The sequence below is a fragment of the Cyclopterus lumpus genome, chromosome 7 (assembly GCF_009769545.1).
Source record: "Cyclopterus lumpus isolate fCycLum1 chromosome 7, fCycLum1.pri, whole genome shotgun sequence".
Classification (NCBI taxonomy): Eukaryota; Metazoa; Chordata; class Actinopteri; order Perciformes; family Cyclopteridae; genus Cyclopterus; species Cyclopterus lumpus.
In genome coordinates, this window is record NC_046972.1 from 535,148 (window position 1) to 557,230 (window position 22,083).

The 22,083-nt window shown below is 44.7% G+C and overlaps 1 protein-coding gene across 6 annotated transcripts in view; it reads right to left on the reverse strand.

The window, feature by feature from the left end:
• Positions 1 to 22,083, reverse strand: part of vps13d (vacuolar protein sorting 13 homolog D) — a 65,790-nt gene that overhangs the window by 34,948 nt on the left and 8,759 nt on the right. For 5 of the 6 annotated variants that reach the window (XM_034537763.1, XM_034537765.1, XM_034537762.1 and 2 more), the window contains 20 exons: positions 21,533 to 21,663; positions 21,343 to 21,397; positions 21,091 to 21,258; positions 20,488 to 20,618; positions 20,277 to 20,409; positions 17,910 to 20,180; positions 17,642 to 17,793; positions 16,215 to 17,267; positions 15,833 to 15,923; positions 15,579 to 15,705; positions 15,311 to 15,491; positions 14,337 to 14,561; positions 11,581 to 11,725; positions 11,278 to 11,494; positions 8,012 to 8,183; positions 7,738 to 7,853; positions 4,240 to 4,464; positions 1,258 to 1,547; positions 603 to 736; positions 133 to 288 (listed from right to left, as the gene is read on the reverse strand). In XM_034537763.1, the coding sequence (XP_034393654.1) occupies positions 133 to 288; positions 603 to 736; positions 1,258 to 1,547; positions 4,240 to 4,464; positions 7,738 to 7,853; positions 8,012 to 8,183; positions 11,278 to 11,494; positions 11,581 to 11,725; positions 14,337 to 14,561; positions 15,311 to 15,491; positions 15,579 to 15,705; positions 15,833 to 15,923; positions 16,215 to 17,267; positions 17,642 to 17,793; positions 17,910 to 20,180; positions 20,277 to 20,409; positions 20,488 to 20,618; positions 21,091 to 21,258; positions 21,343 to 21,397; positions 21,533 to 21,663 (6,173 nt within the window). The remainder of the gene's footprint in view (positions 1 to 132; positions 289 to 602; positions 737 to 1,257; positions 1,548 to 4,239; positions 4,465 to 7,737; positions 7,854 to 8,011; positions 8,184 to 11,277; positions 11,495 to 11,580; positions 11,726 to 14,336; positions 14,562 to 15,310; positions 15,492 to 15,578; positions 15,706 to 15,832; positions 15,924 to 16,214; positions 17,268 to 17,641; positions 17,794 to 17,909; positions 20,181 to 20,276; positions 20,410 to 20,487; positions 20,619 to 21,090; positions 21,259 to 21,342; positions 21,398 to 21,532; positions 21,664 to 22,083) is intronic. The other variant, XM_034537766.1, reaches the window with a different exon arrangement.

A 22,083-nucleotide genomic window follows, 5' to 3' on the forward strand; every position in this document is an offset into this window, starting at 1 on the left:
CAGCCTGTTGCCCTGAATACTGGACGAATTTCAAAAGGTTGTTGGCCCTGTTATTCACTTAGACACACAAACATGCGGAAATAGGTTCCAGGTTGAAATACTGAAGCTTTTAGTTGAGGGCTAATTCCTGACCTCCAGCAGCGGTGGGATGTCCTCAACATTGAAGGCGTCCAGTAGACCGGAGCTGCTTTGGTATGTGGGGCTCCCACACAGCTCCACCTGAATATTGACTGGGTCGATGATGGACAGCGCCGTCTCCTGCTCACTGCCCAGCCGACACGAGAACACCTGAGCGGACGAGATTCATAGTTGTATATGTTGTTGTAGGTCACCGTTTTAGCACAGCAATAGTAGAACAGTATTTCCAATAGCAAAAGTAACACACTTAGTAGCAGTTCCTTGGATAGAAATTTGAATATTTGCAAGTGTAAGTACAAGTAGCAGTATTTCAGTGCATTTATCATCCGTTTAACAAAGTATACTCTTTGAGATTTTGATTATTAGATTACAAAAATCCCGAAGAATGGCAGCAGTGGTAAAACTAGTTGTCTCAGTAATAACTTTTGACCATGAAATGGTGCTGTGGCAGTGGGTGAGGTCACCTCCATTCCTGCCAGGCTGCCAGAGAAGGGTCTGTCCAGCAGACGGGGTTTGTAAGTGAGGACAGTGGTGCCTTTTAGAATGATGGCGTGGGTATCCAGACAAGACGAGTCCTCCACGACCACAAACTCTGTGCCTGCAGATACACAGACCAGGAGCTCATATAATAACAACAAAAACAACAACAACAACAACAACAACAACCACAACCACCTGTTCTGGGCCAGTACCGTATACGTTACAAATCCAGGAGGGAGAGATTGTATTTTGTCAAGGTACAGCTCAATGACATTTTCATATTTAATAAAGCACTTAAAATGAAAAACATGGCACACACAATTATATGATAAAACACATTATTAAAATGCAAGTGTGCTTGCTGACTTAAAGGGGACATATCAAGCTCATACTTATATTTTGAGTTTGTACTAGAACATGTTTACATGCTTTAACATTGAAATAACACGCTATCTTTCTCATACCATCTCTGTAAATATATCCGGGGTGAAACGCTCAGTTTTAACGGCTGTCTCTTTAAGCCCAGTCTGCTCCAATCGGTCACCGTTTACGGACGTGTGTGTAGTGCCGCATTTATAGTACTTTAAATCAATCAAAAAGGTTCAGGCTACACTCTTATCTTCATCATTCCCCTCTGACCTGTGACGTTGATCTTGACCTCGAGACGGCAGTCCTGGGTGACCGGCACCGTGGACCTCTTTGTGACCACACCGCTCTTGACTGTCTTTGGCATGACGGCCCCGATGGTACTGGTGGTGCCTGGGTCAGTGCTGGTGATGCCGGGCCAGCGCTGACTGGGCTCGGCACCGCCGGACGGCTTCTCCGCCGGCACCCGCAGGAAGTCTCGTACGAGCTGAATCCAGTCGAAGATGAGGAAGACTCTTAGGTTGTTGAGGACCACCGTGAAGCAGGAGGAGTCACGCGTGGATCTGTCAGAAGGTGGCACACAACATGTGTGACCAAGTCTTTCCTATTCAACACTACTTAGATCTCGAAATTCTATTTATGTTTGTGTTGGAAAGATAACCGTTTTAAAAACAGCATGTTTTAGGGATGTTTCAGGTCCTTTGTTTACAACTCCATGTGTTAACACAACAAAGGGACCATAAAGTAGCTGTAATTAAACCTCTCCTGAAGAAGCCCACTCTTAATCCAGAGGTGTTGGCTAACTACAGACCGATCTCTAACCTCCCCTTCCTCTCTAAGATCCTTGAGAAAGTAGTCGCAAATCAGTTGTGTGACTTTCTACATCAGAATAGTTTATTTGAGGAGTTCCAGTCAGGATTTAGAAAACACCACAGCACAGAGACAGCACTGGAGAAAATTACAAATGACCTCCTAATGCATCAGATAAAGGACTCATCTCCGTACTGGTCTTGTTAGACCTTAGTGCTGATAGAGGACTCATCTCTGTACTGGTATTATTAGACCTTAGTGCTGATAAAGGACTCATCTCCGTACTGGTATTATTAGACCTTAGTGCTGATAGAGGACTCATCTCTGTACTGGTATTATTAGACCTTAGTGCTGATAAAGGACTCATCTCCGTACTGGTATTATTAGACCTTAGTGCTGCGTTCGACACCATTGATCATGACATCCTATTACAGAGACTGGATCAGTCGATTGGCATTTCAGGTACCGCACTAAGTTGGTTTAAATCCTATTTATCAGATCGATCTCAATTTGTATTTGTAAACGATGAAGCCTCAATGACCACCAACGTTAATCACGGAGTTCCACAAGGTTCTGTGCTTGGGCCAATTTTATTTACCTTATATATGCTTCCTTTGGGCAACATTATCAGGAAACACTCCATAAGCTTTCATTGTTATGCAGATGATACTCAATTATATCTATGGATCAAACCAGAGGAGACCAACCAGCTCGCTAAACTTCAAGCATGTCTTAAAGACATAAAAACATGGATGACCTGCAACTTCCTGATGTTAAACTCAGACAAAACTGAAGTTATTTTACTGGGCCCTGAACACCTCAGAGATCAATTATCTGGTGATGTGGTTTCTGTAGATGGCATTGCCCTGGCATCCAACACCACTGTAAAGAATCTCTAGTTATCTTTGACCGAGACTTGTCCTTTAACTCCCACGTTAAGCAAATCTCAAGGATTGCATTTTTTCATCTACGTAACATTTCAAAAATCAGACACATCTTGTCTCAAAAAGATGCAGAAAAGCTGGTTCACGCATTTGTTACTTCCAGACTAGATTACTGCAACTCCTTATTATCAGGCTGCTCTAATAAGTCTCTTAAATCCCTCCAGTTGATCCAGAATGCTGCAGCTCGTGTACTCACAAAAACTAAGAAAAGAGATCACATGACTCCTGTATTAGCTGCTCTGCACTGGCTCCCTGTAAAATCAAGAATCACATTTAAAATTCTTCTCCTCACCTACAAAGCCTTGATTGGTGATGCACCATCATATCTTAAGGAGCTTGTAGTACCATATTGCCCCACTAGAGAGCTGCACTCACTAAATGCGGGGCTACTTGTGGTTCCTAGAGTCCTAAAAAGTAGGATGGGAGCCAGAGCCTTCAGTTATCAAGCTCCTCTTTTATGGAACCAGCTTCCACTTTCAGTCCGGGAGGCAGACACAGTCACCTCATTCAAGAATAGACTTAAGACTTTCCTGTTTGATAGTGCTTATAGTTAGGGCTGAATCAGGTTTGCCCTGGTCCAGCCCCTAGATATGCTGCTATAGGCTTATAGGCTGCTGGGGGATGTTTTAGGATACACTGAGCACCTATCTCCTCTTCTCTCTCTCCTTATGGATGAATTTACATCTCTCCATTGCACCTTATTAACTCTGCTTCCTCCCCGGAGTCGTTGTGACTTCACGTCTCATAGGGTCCATTGGACCTGGAGGTGTGTGATGCCTGGTGAGCCGGCCTCCCGCGTTGGCCCTGCTGATGCCCCGCCCCCTCCTCTCTACCTCCTTCTGTTTCATGGATTGGAGTTCCATTCATACATTGTCATATTCATGTAATGTGTTTATGTAACTCTGTAACTCTGTTCATTCTGTACACATGACATCTATTCATCTGTCCATCCGGGGAGAGGGATCCTCCTCCGTTTCTCTCCTGAAGGTTTCTTCCCTTTTTTCCCTGTGAAAGGTTATTTTTGGGGAGTTTTTCCTGATTCGATGTGAGGTCAAAGGTCAGGGATGTTGTATGTGTACAGATTGTAAAGCCCTCTGAGGCAAATTTGTAATTTGTGATATTGGGCTGTAAAAAAATAAACTGAATTGAATTGAATAAATAACATTCATGGTCTGAGGGGATAGTCCTCTCGACTGGGGAAGGAAGGATCCCCCCCCACAGAAAGACAATCAAGACCTGATCTCAAAGACCATAAGGTGGGGGTTTGGTGAAGTCAGGCCAAGCCTCCACTGCCCCCCCCCCCCTCCCTCCATTTAGTGTTTGTCAAAGGGTATAAAAGAACAGAAGCAGAGAGCAAAGACCTTTGAGGAGCAACTTGGAAATATGACTTATGCGTGATTTCAACTCTGCTCCTTCTTGCAAAAATAAATGACCTGAATAATGATTTTACACTTGGTGTCAAGTAGAATTGTTTGGATATGTTCCATTAGCCTGACTGTACCTATAATGCAGCTCCAGCTGCAGTGACGCCCGGTTGGTGCCTGTTTTGGAGGGCTGGAGGATGCAGTTGAAGACATTGTGCCTCACCCCATCAGCTCTACCAGTGCTCGTATTGGGCTTGGTGCACCGAGTGTCGTACGCCAGCAGGGAGTGAGACACCAAGTTGATGGACTTGGATCCATTGGACAAACTCTCGAAGAGAAGCTTGGATTTCATGAAGTCAAACCTTTGCAGGAGAAATACAAACATAATGTCACAATGATAACTTTTTAAAAATCTGACAACACAGCAATGTAATCTGTGGCCCATCAAAGGTTATAGATGAATTAGCTATATGAAAATATGCCATCACTTTGTTGAATATTGCAATAACTCAATCTCAATCTACTCAAAGTCAATCATATAATTGCGTACAACATGTGTGTTGTCTTACGTTTTACGTTTGCTGTCTTGCTTTGCTTGTTGTTAGGATTGTGGGTCTTTGTTGTGTTGGTGCAGGAAGTGTATATAATATTAAATGTAAATACATGTGTTGGACTTGTGCACAGCGTCAGGTGAGATTTTTCAAATGATTGTGAATTGACAGCAACACATATCTTTTTAACTACACATATTTGACTGTTCCAGCTATGGCTTTCTGTGCATGTGTGATGCTTGTTGGCATTGTTAAATACAAGTGCTGTCCTGTTGTGTCATGTGATGAGGAACAACACATCACAGTAGTCCACAGTACATGTGGTTGATGGTGTTAGTGCAGGGCTACCCGGAGCTTTAAGATCATTTAAAACATACTTAAAAAACATTCTTCAGGGTGGCTGTGGATTAATGATTGACATAGTATAAAGAAAACACTGCAACTATCTCGCTTTGTTTGGCGAGATAGTCTTAAAACATAAAAAGGCTCTCCGTAATGCCAGAGCAGCCTATTACTCATCACTAATAGAGAAAAATAAGAACAACCCCAGGGTTCTCTTTAGCACTGTAGCCAGGTTGACAGAGAGTCACAGCTCTGTGGAGCTGTGTATTCCTATAGACCTCAGTAGTAATGACTTCATGAACTTCTTCAATGAAAAGATTTTAACTATTAGAGGCAAGATTGATGATCTCTTGCCCTCAACTACTGCCGATCTGTCATCAAGAGGAGTGGCCTTGGAAACGGCCGTATGCCCTGGTGTATATTTGGATAGCTTTTCTCCCATAAACCTAGACCAATTGTCTTCAACGGTTTCTACTTCTAAACTGTCTACCTGTCTCTTAGACCCCATCCCAACGAGGCTGCTTAAAGACGTGTTGCCTTTAATTGGCACCTCTCTGTTGGATATTGTTAATGTGTCTTTGCTAACAGGCCATGTACCACATTCCTTCAAAGTAGCTGTAATTAAACCTCTCCTGAAGAAGCCCACTCTTAATCCAGAGGTGTTGGCTAACTACAGACCGATCTCTAACCTTCCCTTCCTCTCTAAGATCCTTGAGAAAGTAGTCGCAAATCAGTTGTGCGACTTCCTACATCAGAATAGTTTATTTGAGGAGTTTCAGTCAGGATTTAGAAAACACCACAGCACAGAGACAGCACTGGTAAAAATTACAAATGACCTCCTAATTGCATCAGATAAAGGACTCATCTCCGTACTGGTATTATTAGACCTTAGTGCTGATAAAGGACTCATCTCCGTACTGGTATTATTAGACCTTAGTGCTGCGTTCGACACCATTGATCATGACATCCTATTACAGAGACTGGATCAGTCGATTGGCATTTCAGGTACCGCACTAAGTTGGTTTAAATCCTATTTATCAGATCGATCTCAATTTGTATTTGTAAACGATGAAGCCTCAATGACCACCAACGTTAATCACGGAGTTCCACAAGGTTCTGTGCTTGGACCAATTTTATTTACCTTATATATGCTTCCTTTGGGCAATATTATCAGGAAACACTCCATAAACTTTCATTGCTATGCAGACGATACTCAATTATATCTATCGATCAAACCAGAGGAGACTAACCAGCTCGCTAAAATTCAAGAATGTCTTAAAGACATAAAAACATGGATGACCTCCAACTTCCTGATGTTAAACTCAGAAAAAACTGAAGTTATTTTACTGGGCCCTGAACACCTCAGAGATCAATTATCTGGTGATGTGGTTTCTGTAGATGACATTGCCCTGGCATCCAACACCACTGTAAAGAATCTCTAGTTATCTTTGACCGAGACTTGTCCTTTAACTCCCATGTTAAGCAAATCTCAAGGACTGAATTTTTTCATCTACGTAACATTTCAAAAATCAGGCACATCTTGTCCCAAAAAGATGCAGAAAAGCTGGTTCACGCGTTTGTTACTTCCAGACTAGATTACTGCAACTCCTTATTATCAGGCTGCTCTAATAAGTCTCTTAAATCCCTCCAGTTGATCCAGAATGCTGCAGCTCGTGTACTCACAAAAACTAAGAAAAGAGATCACATGACTCCTGTATTAGCTGCTCTGCACTGGCTCCCTGTAAAATCAAGAATCACATTTAAAATTATTCTCCCTGCCTACAAAGCCTTGATTGGTGATGCACCATCATATCTTAAGGAGCTTGTAGTACCATATTGCCCCACTAGAGAGCTGCACTCACTAAATGCGGGGCTACTTGTGGTTCCTAGAGTCCTAAAAAGTAGGATGGGAGCCAGAGCCTTCAGTTATCAAGCTCCTCTTTTATGGAACCAGCTTCCACTTTCAGTCCGGGAGGCAGACACAGTCACCTCATTTAAGAATAGACTTAAGACTTTCCTCTTTAATGGTGCTTATAGTTAGGGCTGAATCAGGTTTGCCCTGGTCGAGCCCCTTGATATGCTGCTATAGGCTTATAGGCTGCTGGGGGATGTTTTAGGGGATACACTGAGCACCTATCTCCTCTTCTCTCTCTCCTTCTGGATGAATTTACATCTCTCCATTGCAACTTATTAACTCTGCTTCCTCCCCGGAGTCGTTGTGACTTCACGTCTCATAGGGTCCATTGGACCTGGAGGTGTCTGATGCCTGGTGAACCACCCCCCCTCCTCTCTACCTCCTTCTGTTTCATGGATTGGAGTTCTATTCATACATTGTCATATTCATTTGAATGTGTTTATGTAACTCTGTAACTCTGTTCATTCTGTACACATGACATCTATTCATCTGTCCATCCGGGGAGAGGGATCCTCCTCTGTTGCTCTCCTGAAGGTTTCTTCCCTTTTTTCCCTGTCAAAGGTTATTTTTGGGGAGTTTTTCCTGATCCAATGTGAGGTCAAAGGTCAGGGATGTCGTATGTGTACAGATTGTAAAGCCCTCTGAGGCAAATTTGTAATTTGTGATATTGGGCTATACAAAATAAACTGAATTGAATTGAATATACATGAAATCTGAATTTAAAAAGGGGTACTATATTATTTAATCAAACAAGTGGGATCTGTATTTAAATCCAACATCATAGCTCCACTGTCTGTCTGTCTTTTTTTTTTATTAAAAAGGCCCACCTTGCCAATGAGCGCTTTTGTTCTGTGGGTGTGGGGCTGTCCAAGAGCTCCAGACTGACATCCATCATGTCCACCAGGAATGACAAGCTGGTGTAGACATCTCCACTTAACACCGTCTGAGCAGAGACAAAACATCAGTCCATGAACCGGGACATATAGGGGACTACTTGGAAAAATGACATACAATTGAACAATTGATTATTAAAAGAGACATCAGTGTTGCTACGAAGATGTTGATGTCTGCAGTAAACTGTCCCAAAGGTTGGTCTCTCACATAGGTGCTGGGGTCCTGTAGATTATAGGGTCTCAGGAAATCTTCAACAGGCTCTCCCAGGTTGTTCTCCAGCAGCCCTCGGATCAGCTGGTAGTGCTCCAGGTCCAGAGAGCAGTGTACTGACGAAAGGCTGCCGTGAATGGACATGTCAGGTACCGCATGGCTCAGCTCCCTGACAACAATCAAGAACACATGCCTGAGTTTGGATTACGAGTCCGACACCGATATGACACATTCATACCTATTGATTTCTTACAGAGAAAAAGGTAAAGCAGGCCCAGTCTTTTTGTGAACAACTGCTCTCCATCGGCCATCCCCAATATTCATAAAACAAGAGGCATGAGGCACCGTGCCTGACATATTAAAGCTCTGAGGCAAGCAGCGGAATGCTCAAGTCACACCATAGACAACATTCTTATCTGTTGTATGGTGGGAGGTGATCGATAGGTGATCAACAGTGAATGCTACATAGAAGTGACATACATCATCTGAAAGCTGGGAACCTGAATATTAATTTGAGATTGACAGTGTCAAGTTTTCTTCTGAAATAATAGGTGTTTTGGTTGGGTGCCAATTCAAATGTTGAAAGTTTAGAGTGTATAAGTGTATCATCTCCACATTCAAGAATATTTGATTAATTAATTGATTAACAAATAAATGTTTTAGGTTTTTATCAGACGGCTGGGGTCATCTTTAGTAAATACAAAAAGTTACGGAGGCTCCCACATGCTTGTATGATTGGGTCTATTTCATCCTTCCTGACCGCCAGATGCGGTGCTTAGCACTGGATATCTTCCGTCTCACGCACACGCAGGTCGAGTCTTAATAAGTCACCTGTGACCTCGGATGACATCAGCCGGGTATAAGTTCCGGGATCATCCTGAGATCAGTCCTTTTTCATCTACCATGTTAGCATCAGCCAAAGCTGAACTTACAGAGAAAGAACTCTGAAGCTTTTCGCTTGTAGCCTTGTGTAATCACCGCTACTAGATTAGTAAAGAGAGTGTCCTCGTTCCCTTCCCACTGCTTCCGATCTGTTTCCACAGTAGCAGAGTGCTCCGGCTCAGGCTTAACGGTAGGACACCAATAATTACAGTTACCATACTAGTGAAGAGTGTCCTCGCTCCCTCTCACTAGACAGACTGTTTCTGAACCGTTTCCACAGGACCTGGTTCAGCAGTAGTACAGTGCTCTCGCTTAGGCTTACTGCTAGGTCACCAGTAATCACTGCTACCATACTAGTGATGAGTGTCCTCAATCCCTCTCAATGACTGTTGCCTGCCTCTTTCTAGCAGTCAGCAGATCAACCCCGCTCAGACTGACTTGGTAGCCAACACGGCAGCACGCAGAGACATCAGTATTGGCAACTCCCTCTCATGCTTGCCCTCTCAGCTTCACTGCAGCAGGCTACTATCGACGCTTCTGCCACCAGCCTCAGTGATGCTTCACTGCAAGCATTTGCTTATGTCGAGGGAACCTTAGTGCCTAATGTCCACCTTGGTTCAGACCCGCTGTGTGGCTGGCGTAGTAACCCTTGTCAGAGACATGTAGGAGGACCCTCCATACTGTCCCAGTCAAACCTGTTCGGCTCGGCTGCTCTACAGGAGCTTCAGCAGACTGTACAAGCTGGTCAGACCAGGCAGCAGTTCTCTGGTCATCGCAAGGGCATGCCTGCACCATGTTGCCCCCACAGGCCATTTTATATCCCCCAGCTCACCGGGGGCTGGACTCAACTTACTTTCTCGTAGGGACGAAAGTTCAGTGGACTGCGCCCAGTCCTAGATCTGAGGGGTCTCAACAAGTTCCTGTGTGTCTTACCTTTTGCCCTTGCTGAGCACAGCGGACATCCTCCGTGCCATCTCCAGAGGAGGCTGGTTCACGTCTGTTGACTGTCTTTTTTCAGGTTCCAACTGTGCCTCACCACAGACGGTTCATTAATTTCGCTTTCCAAGGCCGATATTTTCAGTTCAGGGTGCTTCCATTCGGACTGTCCCTCTCCCCACGAGTGTTCACAAGGTGTGTTACTGCTGCGAGGGAGCAGGCAGTTGCCCTTCATCCTCTTTCTTCGCCTATTGGTCAAGTTGACAGCTGCCTCAGCTATCGCCCCCTTGGGCTTGCTGTCGCTGCGACCCTTACAGAGGGCTTAACATCCTTCGCTTGGATGCCAGGAGCCACAGAACAGTAAGTGTCATAGCTTTATTGCTCTACCCCTGTAGTGGATGAGAGCATACTAGTCATAGGGTATCACCATGGGCCTGGTTCCACCCCGCAGGGAGGTCGTCACAACAGACGCCTGCTTCTCAGGGTGGGGCTGCAATGTGGCAGAACAGGACTGCTCGGGGGCAGTGGTCCGTTCAGGACTGCATGGAGCATGTCAATGTTCTGGAGCTACGGGCCATGCACCTAGCGCTCAAACAGTTCCTGCTATACTTGAGAGGGAAACATGTACTTTTTCGGTCAGACAACACCTCGTCAGACAACGCTACATAGCCCACAAGGGGGGCACCAGGTCTGCAAAGCCCTTCTGACTTGGGCAGCCCCTCGCCTGACCAGCCTTTGGCCGATGTATCTACCAGGAGAACAGAACCAGGTCGTAGATTGCCTCTCCCGTCACAAGCCTCCATCGGGGGATTGGCGGCGTCATCCAGAGGTGGTGCACAGCATCTGGGGTCTCTTCGGCAGGGCAGAGGTGGCTCTCTTGATCTCAGGATGATGCCGGAACTTATACCCGGCAGGGGTCATCTGAGGTCACAGGTGACTTTGTTGTTGTTGTTGTTGAGACTCGACCTGCGTGCATGCGACACAGAAGATATCCAGTACTAAGCACCGCCTCTGGCAGTCATCCAGGATTCATAGAACCGTAGTTACATCCATACTTTTTGTTATCCACACAGGACAGAAAGTGACCTGCTTCATGGTTGGATGGACGTACTGTTATTATTGGAGGGCCAGCTTTGGCTCACGGGCCACAAACTGACTGTTGTATGACATACATACATACATACATACATACATACAACATGAGTTGTGTGGTCACGGTGACCTTTGACCACCAACATCTAATCACTTCAACCTTGAGTTGAAGTGGACGTTTGCAATAGGTCTCAGTGACCTTGACTTTGAGAACAACCCAAAACACAATGTCTGCAGCAGCCCTTGTCGCGCAGGTATAAAAAGACCATGTGCAGAAGCACAGCCGTCAAACAAGATTTCATTGTAAAAAGGACATCACTTTTTCCACCGATAAACCTAGAAGCAGGACGTACTTGTCCAGGTTGCGTTCCACTTTAAGTTTGAGACGGCAGCAGTCTTTCAGCAGGTTGTCTCCAGTGCGGCGGACAGAGTACGAAGGAAAGATGAGGTCTGAAGACTCGGGAGGTTTACCACCGCTGTCCCTGGGCTGACAGGGCAGACGCTCTGCAGCAAAGATATCCATCTCCTGCAGGTCCAAAGCAATGCAGTCCAGCAGGCACACATGCTCTTCTGACGGGGGAAAACAGCTATTTTAAGACTCTCTCAGGAGTAGATCAACTGTGCGGCATTTCTTCAAACTATGCAGCCATGCTAACCTAAACCGTGAGGTTCATCCCCCTCAGTGGCCCTCCATGTGTCTGGAACCTGTGGCCTGCCAAGGGTAAACCCCGTGGAGGTAGAGGGGGGGGTCCTTGGATTCTCCTGCTCACTTCTCCTCTCTGCTGCTTTCTGGACACGCTCCTTTTTCAAGACAAAGGAAAGGGGAGAAACGTACACTTGCACATTAAGTCAAGTCCAGTTAGCAATATGAACATTACATCCTCACACAAGCAGATGATTAAAAAAAAGGGGCAAAAGAATGCAAAATACACAAACGTTGCCATGGTTTTAATAAATACTAATGATTGTGTTTGTCTGCTTTGTTTCACTACTGGAAAGACATTACCAATCTCTCTTCACATCAAAAGCATTTTCAACTTCTAAACAGTTGAGCAGTGCTAAAACTAATGGAAGGGCTGGGGCTTCTGTGCCAATCCATGTAAGATGAAGAGAAGAGTGTGTCTGTCAATGTTCCTACAGTTTGCTGAAGGTGATTGAAGCTTACTGAATTCTCCTTCAAAAATAAAAACTCAGTGACATTGTGCCGTTCTCTCCTGAGCCAGAAAGAACAGTTCAACACAGCAGTGGGTTAGTTCGTACTGTAACTTCAAGAGGAAGTCCACCTTAAGGGAATTACTGGACCTATTTGTTTGCATTTTGAACATTTTGATTCAGTGGGTCAAACACAGGGACATTCTCATTGACCGCAAAGTAAAAGTCCCCAAAACACTGGTATTCTAGGATCAAATTGTACAATAAATACACCAACTCTAAACGTTCAGCTCTGATCGGTATACACAGTACATGACTTAAGGCAGGGACAGTGTATCATAAGAGCTGCCTGTTGAAGGTACTGAGGTCGATATGTGGAGGACATTTTACTGTCTTACTTTGCTTTGTAGTTAGGATTGTGGTGCAGGAAGTGTATATGATGTCAATTGTACATATTGAGAAATTTAAATAAAACCTTGTTAAAGGTCATACAAAACAAACACATCCACGTTACTTGTAAAGTTGGTGTATTCCTAAACAAGACATGCAACACACGCTGCAGGAAGCTCAGTCCATCCAATAACCCACCGCAAACAGGCACCATGCAAACCAGAGGCCTGGTTCACGAAGCGGGTTCAACACAGCCAGGGTTTTTAGAGCTGGAAGTCACCCTGAAGTTACTCTCGATAACCCAAAATCCTGCTTCTTGATTCTTGTTGTTCTGAGTTTGGAATCATGGTTTAATGCACTTATTGTAAGTCGCTTTGGATAAAAGCGTCAGCTAAATGACATGTAATGTAATGCTTCGTAGTCCAGGCCTCAGGGCTGGACAATATTTACAACTAAAGCAATGTAGCACCAAATCAGCAAAAGTTCAGAAACAAAGGAGCATTATGAATGTCAAACACAAACCAAACAAGTTTTTTCATTGACATCAAACAGCTGTCTGTAGCGCGTTATTGGAATAGTTTCTGGTACTGTGAAATTTTGGGATAAAAATGTCAAAGTAAAGTAAGTTATTTTGTGACAACCCGTATTCACGCCAAAGCAAACGTAAGCTGTTGTACCTTGTAATGGGATGGATCCTTGTATGAATTTGCATGCAGAACCAAATTCTTCACAAAGAAAAACAAGATGCTGATGAAAGACCAAAACACATCTTGTGTTCTCCTCCCAACAACACATGACATGTGAACAGGTCCCTGTTCTTCACACCTGACTGAGGTAGCTTCATGTGACTGTTACAAGTCTGTTGACATGGTCATAGGCTTAAACCCAGACTTATGTATTCACAGTGAGCCGGGTCATAAACTCTATACAATAAATCATTTTCCCTTTATGAGCATCATTAGAAACATTTAGAAAGGATCATGATTTTGGAAAAGAACAAGTTAAGTCTGACAGGACTTATGCAGTTGTAGTATAAAATAGCAATAGAAAAAAACAAAAAGAAACCCCACTACCAATTGGTCCACTTATCAGATTTGCTTCTTTGGTCATTTGCTTCCACAGAAAAGGGCAACAGCCTTAAATCCACATCTCCTCCAACTCCATTGAAAATCCTGAATTTATGAACATGCTAATGTTGTAAGAACAAGCAATGTAACAACCAACTGGTCATCAAATAACGCTGCTTTATATCACACAGAAGCTACAGGGTCTCCGAGTGAAGCTGCAGAGGGGTGTGACGAAGCGATGGTATACGATGACCTCAGGTTTTCTTTGTTTTAATGTAAAAGTGCATTGCTATACAAGGGACTGTCATCCAAGATTAACAAAGCAACCCTTCAACTGTGTCTGGATTCGTTCAGCGAGGTTTGAATAAGAGGGCCCTGAACCTTCTTCTCATCTGATGATGATGCCATCAATCATAACACCATTAATGTTAGACTGTTTCTTTAGTGGTTACAGACAATTAGAGCTGGTGACAGGGTTAAGTTATTGAAGCATACCACAGTAAACCATCAGGTAATGCTGTATTCATTGAGCATTTCAGATCAGATTTATTAAATAAGCGCAGTTGCTTATAATAAATAAGACGACGATAAGAAATCATCTGTGCAGGGTTTCTATTGGTCTTCATGTGATATGTTGGCAGTATCAAAAGCCAAGTGGCGTGAGGTAATCCTGAATGTTTAAAGTTCAGTCACAGCATTCAATGCATGAATGAATACAGTGACATTAGACAGAGGGAGAGGGAGGGAAAGCACAGCCAGGCCACACTGGATGGATGGACGGATGAACGGGCAGCGTGACTCACCAGAGAAGGGAAAAAGGCATGTGCCATGGTGAGTTTCTCTACCTTGTCTCGGAGGGAAAAGGTCCCATGAGCCCCAGCTAGCAGGAAGCAGTTATGCACCCTCAGCTGACCGAGGTTGGCTACAATGACCCTTGGCGAGCACGAGCTCTCTGGGATGAGAATGACCGGGGCGCCAGCCTCAATATCCAGCAGAACCCTGGAAGCCCGCTGAGGATGATCACGCACCTGCAGAGAGAGACAGAAGAGAGAGAGAGGATGATAGGAAAGGGACGAGAGAGAGGAAACAGAGAAAAGACAAAGTAGGGGTGAGTAGGAGAAAATAAATTGGGACAATAAGTTGAGCAGGAAGCAGCGGGTAAATATTATTATCAAAAATATTACTGAATAATTCAATTCAATTCAGTTTATTTTGTATAGCCCGATATCACAAATTACAAATTTGCCTCAGAGGGCTTTACAATCTGTACACATACGACATCCCTGACCTTTGACCTCACATCGGATCAGGAAAAACTCCCAAAAATAATAAATACAACCATTCAAAAGCTTTATCTTTCCTTCAATAATGACCATTTAAAAAGATTTTAAAAAACACGATAACTCAGTTCTCCAGTCCAGAAAAGTATCAGCGACTCAACGGTGCAACTGCGCTCTAAATATTGAGTTAGTCTCTTAAACTGTGATTCATTCAGCTGATATTCCAATAGTGCTAACCCTACAATAAACTATTTCTATTGAGTTGTTAATATCAAAGCTTGTTCTAGGCTGAAAAACTTGACACTTTCTGCCTTTAATTTGTCAGTCTAGTTGAACCATTGTACAGTGTTTTGTTCTCCATTCTATTAAACAACATGCCATCTATTAGTAAAGAGGAGTTTCTACAAGCTGAACACATGTAGAAACTGTTGGACCTATATGCCTGCTATCTGAATCAAGCACTATCAAATGATCTGAGTGCAGACCGGAGCACTCACAGCCTGGCCCTCCATTGCAGCCCTCTGCCTGCCCAAGACATCCTGCAGCTGGGTGAAATGTTGGATGAAGGCCACCACCTCGGACTGGAAGCGCTGCGTGTGGACGTACTGCACCGAGGCCATCTGCAAAGACACCTTGATGTCACATTCCCGCTCCAGGTAAGGATCAGGCTGGCCGTACCTGAAAAGGACCAGGAAACAAAAGGTGAGTCAAAGTAAGACCGATTGTTCAGTAGCATGCAAAACGATTCTGTTTTGTGATATATACTTATGGATGTTGAAAATAAGCGCCTCCCCTCCTCGTGTGGTGAAGCGCTCTCTGTAGAGATCACCATGTGGGGTAAGGTCACTCAGGGACAGACTTCCTAAACTGCCTTGTAAAGCCAGGTCGCCATCTATATCACAAGACATTATTTAGTCATATTAAACATCTAATTATGTTCACGAGTCAACCAATTTACAATGATGTTGTGTGGAGGGCGGATTTTTATTGAAGCAAGGTACATTTGACGTTGTGCATACCCAACATTTCTAGATGAGCAGATAATTTGGACACACTAGCTCTGGCAAGCTCGTTGAGTTTCTTGTTCAGCACAAGAGACAAAGAATGGACCTAAAAATTAAAACACAGTTTAAATCAAACATTCACTGCAAAGCTGACATCTGAAGCCACGCCGAGAAAAGCAGAGACGAGAAATAAGAAGGAAACATCTTCAGAGGAATACGTTAGTAATTAACACACTGGATGTTGTATTACCATCAAATAATCTGTCATAATAGAAAATGTCTGTCATATACTTTAAATATATAGCAAATCATCTTCAATCTAATCTTAAGGTTAAAATTGCACACAATCATTGTGCAGGGTTTAGCCTCTTAGCATCTTTTCCGTCCAGTGGCCTACCTTTAGGTCGACTTTAGTGTTGACGGACTCTGTGGTCTCCTCTTCACTGAGGTCTGGCTCGTACAATGGATGCCCGGGCTCAGTTGGCGGTGACATAGGAGGCACCTTCACTGCATGATTATTGGCCGTGGAGCCAATCCCAAAGAAGTCTAGGATAACCACCCAGGTCTGCAGTGTGATCAAAACGTCCAGGCAGTTAAAGTCCACATCCACGCTCCGGCCCACTCTGCCATAGCGTGTCTTAAACTCTGGGTGGTTCTGGTCCACCAGCAGAACATTGATATGAACTAAGGAGTCGTCGAAGTCGGGGGGTGGCTGAGGGGACGGTGTATGGTAGGTAGGAGAGGGAGGTGGAGTAATAGGACACTCTGGGTCCCTCTTGGATTTGCGACTGCTAGCTGAAGGGGTGCTGGGATGTCTCTGGTAGAGCTGGAAGACATTCTGGGCCTCCTCCATGTGAGTAGGCAGGGAGCGAGGCATGTCTGGGAACAGGGCGTTGGATACTGAGGGACAGCTTTGGGAAAGGTACTCCTTTGGGCTGAAGGTGGAGGGCTTGGGTGCTCCACGAGACACCATCAAATGTTTGTACTTAGACTCAGGGTTCTGTTCCAGGAGGTCCTCCATTAGCAGTGAGCGCAAAGCCAGCTGGACTGCCAGTAGATGAGGGTGGTCTTTGGTAAAGTCTCCCTCCAGATCTTGGAAACGCAGGCTGACCAAGCCCTGGGAGCCCTGAGTCAGGTCTGCACTGAGCTGGACTTGCACTTCTGCCACGTGTAAGGTGACTTTCAGCTGGGTGAATGAGGTGGGAAGGGCAGGTTGGTGAGACTGTAGAGGCATTTGGGAGGAGAGCGACGAGTGGGAAAAGCTGAGGTAGGGAGGGTCCCTTGCAAACAGCCCCCCCTGGGGGTCAGGGAAACGGTGCGACCTGGTGGAAGAAGGAGTTGGTGGAGGGGGTGTGGGCGGTTGGCTGGGTGTGACACGTTGCTCCTCAATCAGGGACAAATTGTCCAATGTCTGGAGGACTTGTTCATACACAGGCTTGCAAAGGAACACCTAGAGCCAGAGTGTCAAATATTGATACAATTAATAACTTCCTAAATAATTCCAGTTGCATAGATCACATTACTTTCCTGGAGGCTTTTTTACATTTTTTTTTTTATAAATGTGCAATAACAGTTTAACAATAATGGAAAGGAGTAGGTTGGAATTAATGAGTAAATCAGAACAGTATATTTGTTAAAAAGACTAAGAGTGGTGGTGAGAGTTTGACGTGACTCTTGTACGTGCTGTAAAAGCCATGTTCTCGAAAAGCCATTGGAATAAAGCTAATTCCTTTATACTATATCAATACCGATAGTGTTTGAGACTTGTATATTATTTGAGTAGCTGTTTATATTGAGAATTCACAGTATTGATATGGCGTATACCTGAACAGGGTTGACAAATTTGCCTTCAATTCTTAGTAACCCTGTGCTCTTGCAGGGCTCCTCTGCAGTGAGGAAGGAGAACTGGGTGTCTTCATCAACGGGAACTTTCTCCAGGGAGAACTGTATAGTGGTGTCTTTCAATATGTGGAACGCTGATAAAGAAAATACATTACATGAGTATGCATCACAAGCTGCGTGTAAAACATTATATATAAACATTGCATATGAAAATGTTTGCATTACCAAGCACATTTTGTAACAGTCTCACCTTTTCCACGGCTAAGCGATTCAAAGAAGTCGTGACGTGTGAACTGTGGTTCATCCTGATTGATGCTTCCATTGCAGGATGGTGACACACCGCCAGCCTGATCCCCTCTGAGTGCCCTCTTCAAGACCAAATGACTCATGTTGACTGAATACAGTCGAATATCCCTCACCAACACCTGCAACCTCTCTCCTTCAGAGTCTTGCCCAGTCACAAAATTCTGGATTGTTATGCTTCCCAGGTGACCAACCAAGAGCTCAGGGTGTCCAGGTTTACGGGAAATGGACACAACTGGCGATTCAATGCTGATGTTAAGGGTCAGCTTCACCAAGAATGTATCTAAGGCGGATTCAGGTTCTTCCATGGGAACATCCTCCTCCTCCTCAAAGGTATACGGCCAGCTCTGACTCTGGGTTCGACTCCTCCGTGAGGGAGTCTCAAAGAGCGAAACCATACCGCTGTACTCTGCCGTCTTGGTGGCTAGAACCGTTGACACTTTGGTGGCAGCACTTTTCAGCATGGAGCGGAAATTGTCTTCTACCTCATTGGCAGACAGACTCAGCTCCTTCAGGAACTTAGCTGAGTGGTTGTAGTGCAATGATGCCATTTGTAGTTGCAAGGAACACTCCCCCTGGGATTTCTCAATCAGGCGAAAATCTAAAGCTTCTGAGGAAGAACCTCCTGTGTCAGCAAGGAATGTTATCCCGCCAAGAGTTGAGGAACTGTTAGCACTACCAATGCTGACCACAAACTGGCTTCTGCCTCCTTCCTGGGTCAGGTCCACCAACTGCATGGACCCAAGTGAACCATTGATGTCCAACCGACTGCCCATGGACACATTGACCTTGGTGCCAGTGATACAGGCAGTGGCAATCTTCAACCCTTTCTTCTCAGCACCCAGGACTGTGCCAGTGGACACTGTCCGAAGGAGAAGGAGGTTAAGACGGTGGATCTCCACGGTCAGCTCTTTGTTCTGGTCATAGGTGGCCTGATATGTCCCATCCTCTTCCTCGCTGCAAGGTTGTGTTGTGTGTGGTTGCACTGACGATGTCCAAGTGCTGTCCTCTTTGGGAAAAGACTTCTGGAGGAATTTGAGCAGCTCTACCATGGTTTCAGGGTTGAGAATAATGTCCAAGTTATTGACCTGCATGCTTGTCACTTGAAGGGAGCTGTCCAGGTTCATGGAGGGGCAGTCGGAGCTCACAAACTGGTATTCAAGCTTAATGAGGGCATCCTGGTCTTTGAGAAAAGAACTGAAGGGAGAGATTCTATCCATGGGCATACCAGAGGACGACTCAGTGCGTTGGCCCTGATGCTCAGGGGACCGGTCATTAGACGACACAGGGGACGAAGGCCGGCTCTCTTGGAGGCTGCCCGTGGGTATGTCAAAACTGAGATTCTTATGAGAAGCCACAAGGAGATCAAAGTCGGAGCCATATGTCTGTAAGGTGTCCACCAGCAGAAGACCGTGGACAGTCAGAGAGACTTCAGCATCATAAGGGCGCTTGACAAAATTAGCATTTGTGCCAAATACCTTGAGAACAGATATGTAGCGGCCGTCGCTTTCTACACCAAGCTGCATGTAGTTAATGTTGAATTGCGCTAATAGGAGACGGGATTCCACCAGGACTTCCCGCGTGTGTTGCTCTAAAGTCATCACGCTTAGGGTCAGGTTCTTGGCTGAACCTTGAAGCTTCCAGGAGCTGTCCTCCCTCTGAAAGATCTTGTCATGACGGAGGGTAAGAGGGTCGGGTGACCTTATATGTGGGCTTCTCTCTTGGCCTTTGTCCCCATCACTCATAGATGGACTGCTTAGCCTAGCTAGACAACTCCTGAGGGCGGTCATCTTCTCAAGATTGATGTGGACCTTGAGGTCTGGTAGAGTTCCGGACAGCACAGCCCCAGGGAGCTGGGGGTCTGATGTGTAGCGAAGCCTCTGCTCGAGCTGCAGCAGCACATTAAACTTCTCTACCACGTGAGTAGGCCCAACCTCACTTTCTTGGAGATGTTTCCAGTTGTCCTTACAGCGACCAACCATTATCTGGAGATCCTTAAAGGACAAGGAGTATTTTTCATAAAGCTTTCTGCTGTAGGCCAGTGTACTTTCAGGGGATCTGAGGCTGGAAAGGTCAGGGCTTTTGAGCTGTTCTTTGAAAGGCATGTCTAGTTCAGGTGGGGGAGACTCTGGCGGGGTGGCAAGGGGTGTCTGGTACTCATCATCACTCATGTCTTCCCCCTCTGGTTGAGTAGCCTTTGAGCTGGTCTTAGTGTCATCTTCAAAGACAAGGAACAACAACAACAACAGGTATGAACTGAGTTAGAAACCTCTAGAAGTAAACAAATGAAGATAGGTGGGTCCAGAACTTTTACCTTGAGAGTTTGTGAGAAGAATCCGTCCTAAATCAACAACAACGAGCATTGGGTCCTCTGACTGGAAGTCATCAGGGAAAATCACCTGGGGTGCGCAGATGTCCAGCTTCATGGTCCAACGCTTACCGTTTTCCTACAAAGCAAACATATCAGTGGCATTTAGGAACGATTCAACTGGCAATTATTTCATGTTACATCCAGCACCTCTTACAATAAACTCTCCCACGAGTAGCTGATCGATGGTTTGTCGGATCTCTGCCTTGGTCTGCATCTTCAGCTTATTGTACTGCCTCCTGGCAGCCTCGGCCACTCTCAGCTCCAACTCTGACTGATATCCAAAACCTGACGGTCAAAGAGTTATCATATTTCAAATACAGGAAACTGCTGCTATTCAAATGAAAAAATTATTATACTAGTATTACTTGGTTTGAATGAACTCAGAATGTGGCTGAGTAATGTAGTTTCTTTGAAGTTATGGTGAAAGTTTTTATGAACAGAGTTCACACAGAAATTTAGTGGGACACTTGAAAAACCCACTTGGAATTACATTTAAGCACTGTCATTATTGCACAAAAATCCCACACCTTCCTTATTGTTTGAATTTGTTTTGTTCTTAAAATCAGTTTTTTATTTAACTTTAAAAAAACAGCTCTGGATCGGAATAAAGCGAGATGAAGACAACAAAAAATCCATCTACAAACAGTTAAGAGTATGCATCTGTAAATATGATTACTCGGCACAATTCTATGTATTTTGTATTTACAATCCAAAATGTATGCACTCCAAAAAAGAGGCTGGACATGTCAGTACTTACCTGAGGTATGAACTCTTCCTTTATAGAAGAACTCAGTCACTTTCTTGATTGCTTGTGGGTTGTAGATGATGTTCAATGGACTTGTGTTCACTTCCAGTCTCCTCTCAAACTTACACCTCACAGGGTTACGCTCATAAATCATCTCAAACACTGGTGATGGGGAGCACCCTGACAACACAAAACAAACTGGTATCTATTCAATGAACGTGCTCTCTCTCTCTCTCTCTCTCTCTCTCTAAAAGAGAATCTTACCAGAGGAACTGCTGGACTGTCCAGACGGCTGGTTCATAGCAACAACAACTTTGTCCTACATCAAGTGACAGATGTTGAAAACACAAGAAGCATGATACAACACACAGTAGAACATAATACAAACATGATGTTCTTTTGGAACTGTTCTCCACATTCTGAGCTCCCTGCCCGATCCCGGTCTGCTGCTTACCGTTTTGGGAGACACCAGGACGGGGAAGATGGTGCCCTGAGTAGTCAAGTCTCTCAGGAACAAACCACCCAGCTTAACAGACAGCAGGGAGGACTCGGAGCGAGGGAGGGACTCCAAAATCACCTTCACACCTGTGGAGGCAAGGTCACAGTGCACATGCTCAGAGTCTAGGAGACAAAAACACCTTTAACTCGGTGGTCTAAGGCATCATGTGTCTCGACCAGGAGAGGGGAGTTAAAAATCACATACATCTCTGGCCCTTCATTTTCCACCCGTAGAATCTCTTGGATTGTAACTAACGATTTATCAATTCATCTGTTCATTCTCTTCACAATGATTTGTTTTTAAGTTGCCCATCAAGGGTCCAAGATGTCTTGTTTTGTACGATTAAAAGTCCATTTATTATATCACTATATTAAACCATATGGTTATATACAATGACCCTACAGTAACATTTCATTCATATCACCTACCCCTAACAAATGGGGCAGTGGTGGCCTAAAGGTTCCTAAATCTGGGTGGGAAAAGCAGCGTGAAAAGAGCGAAGCCCT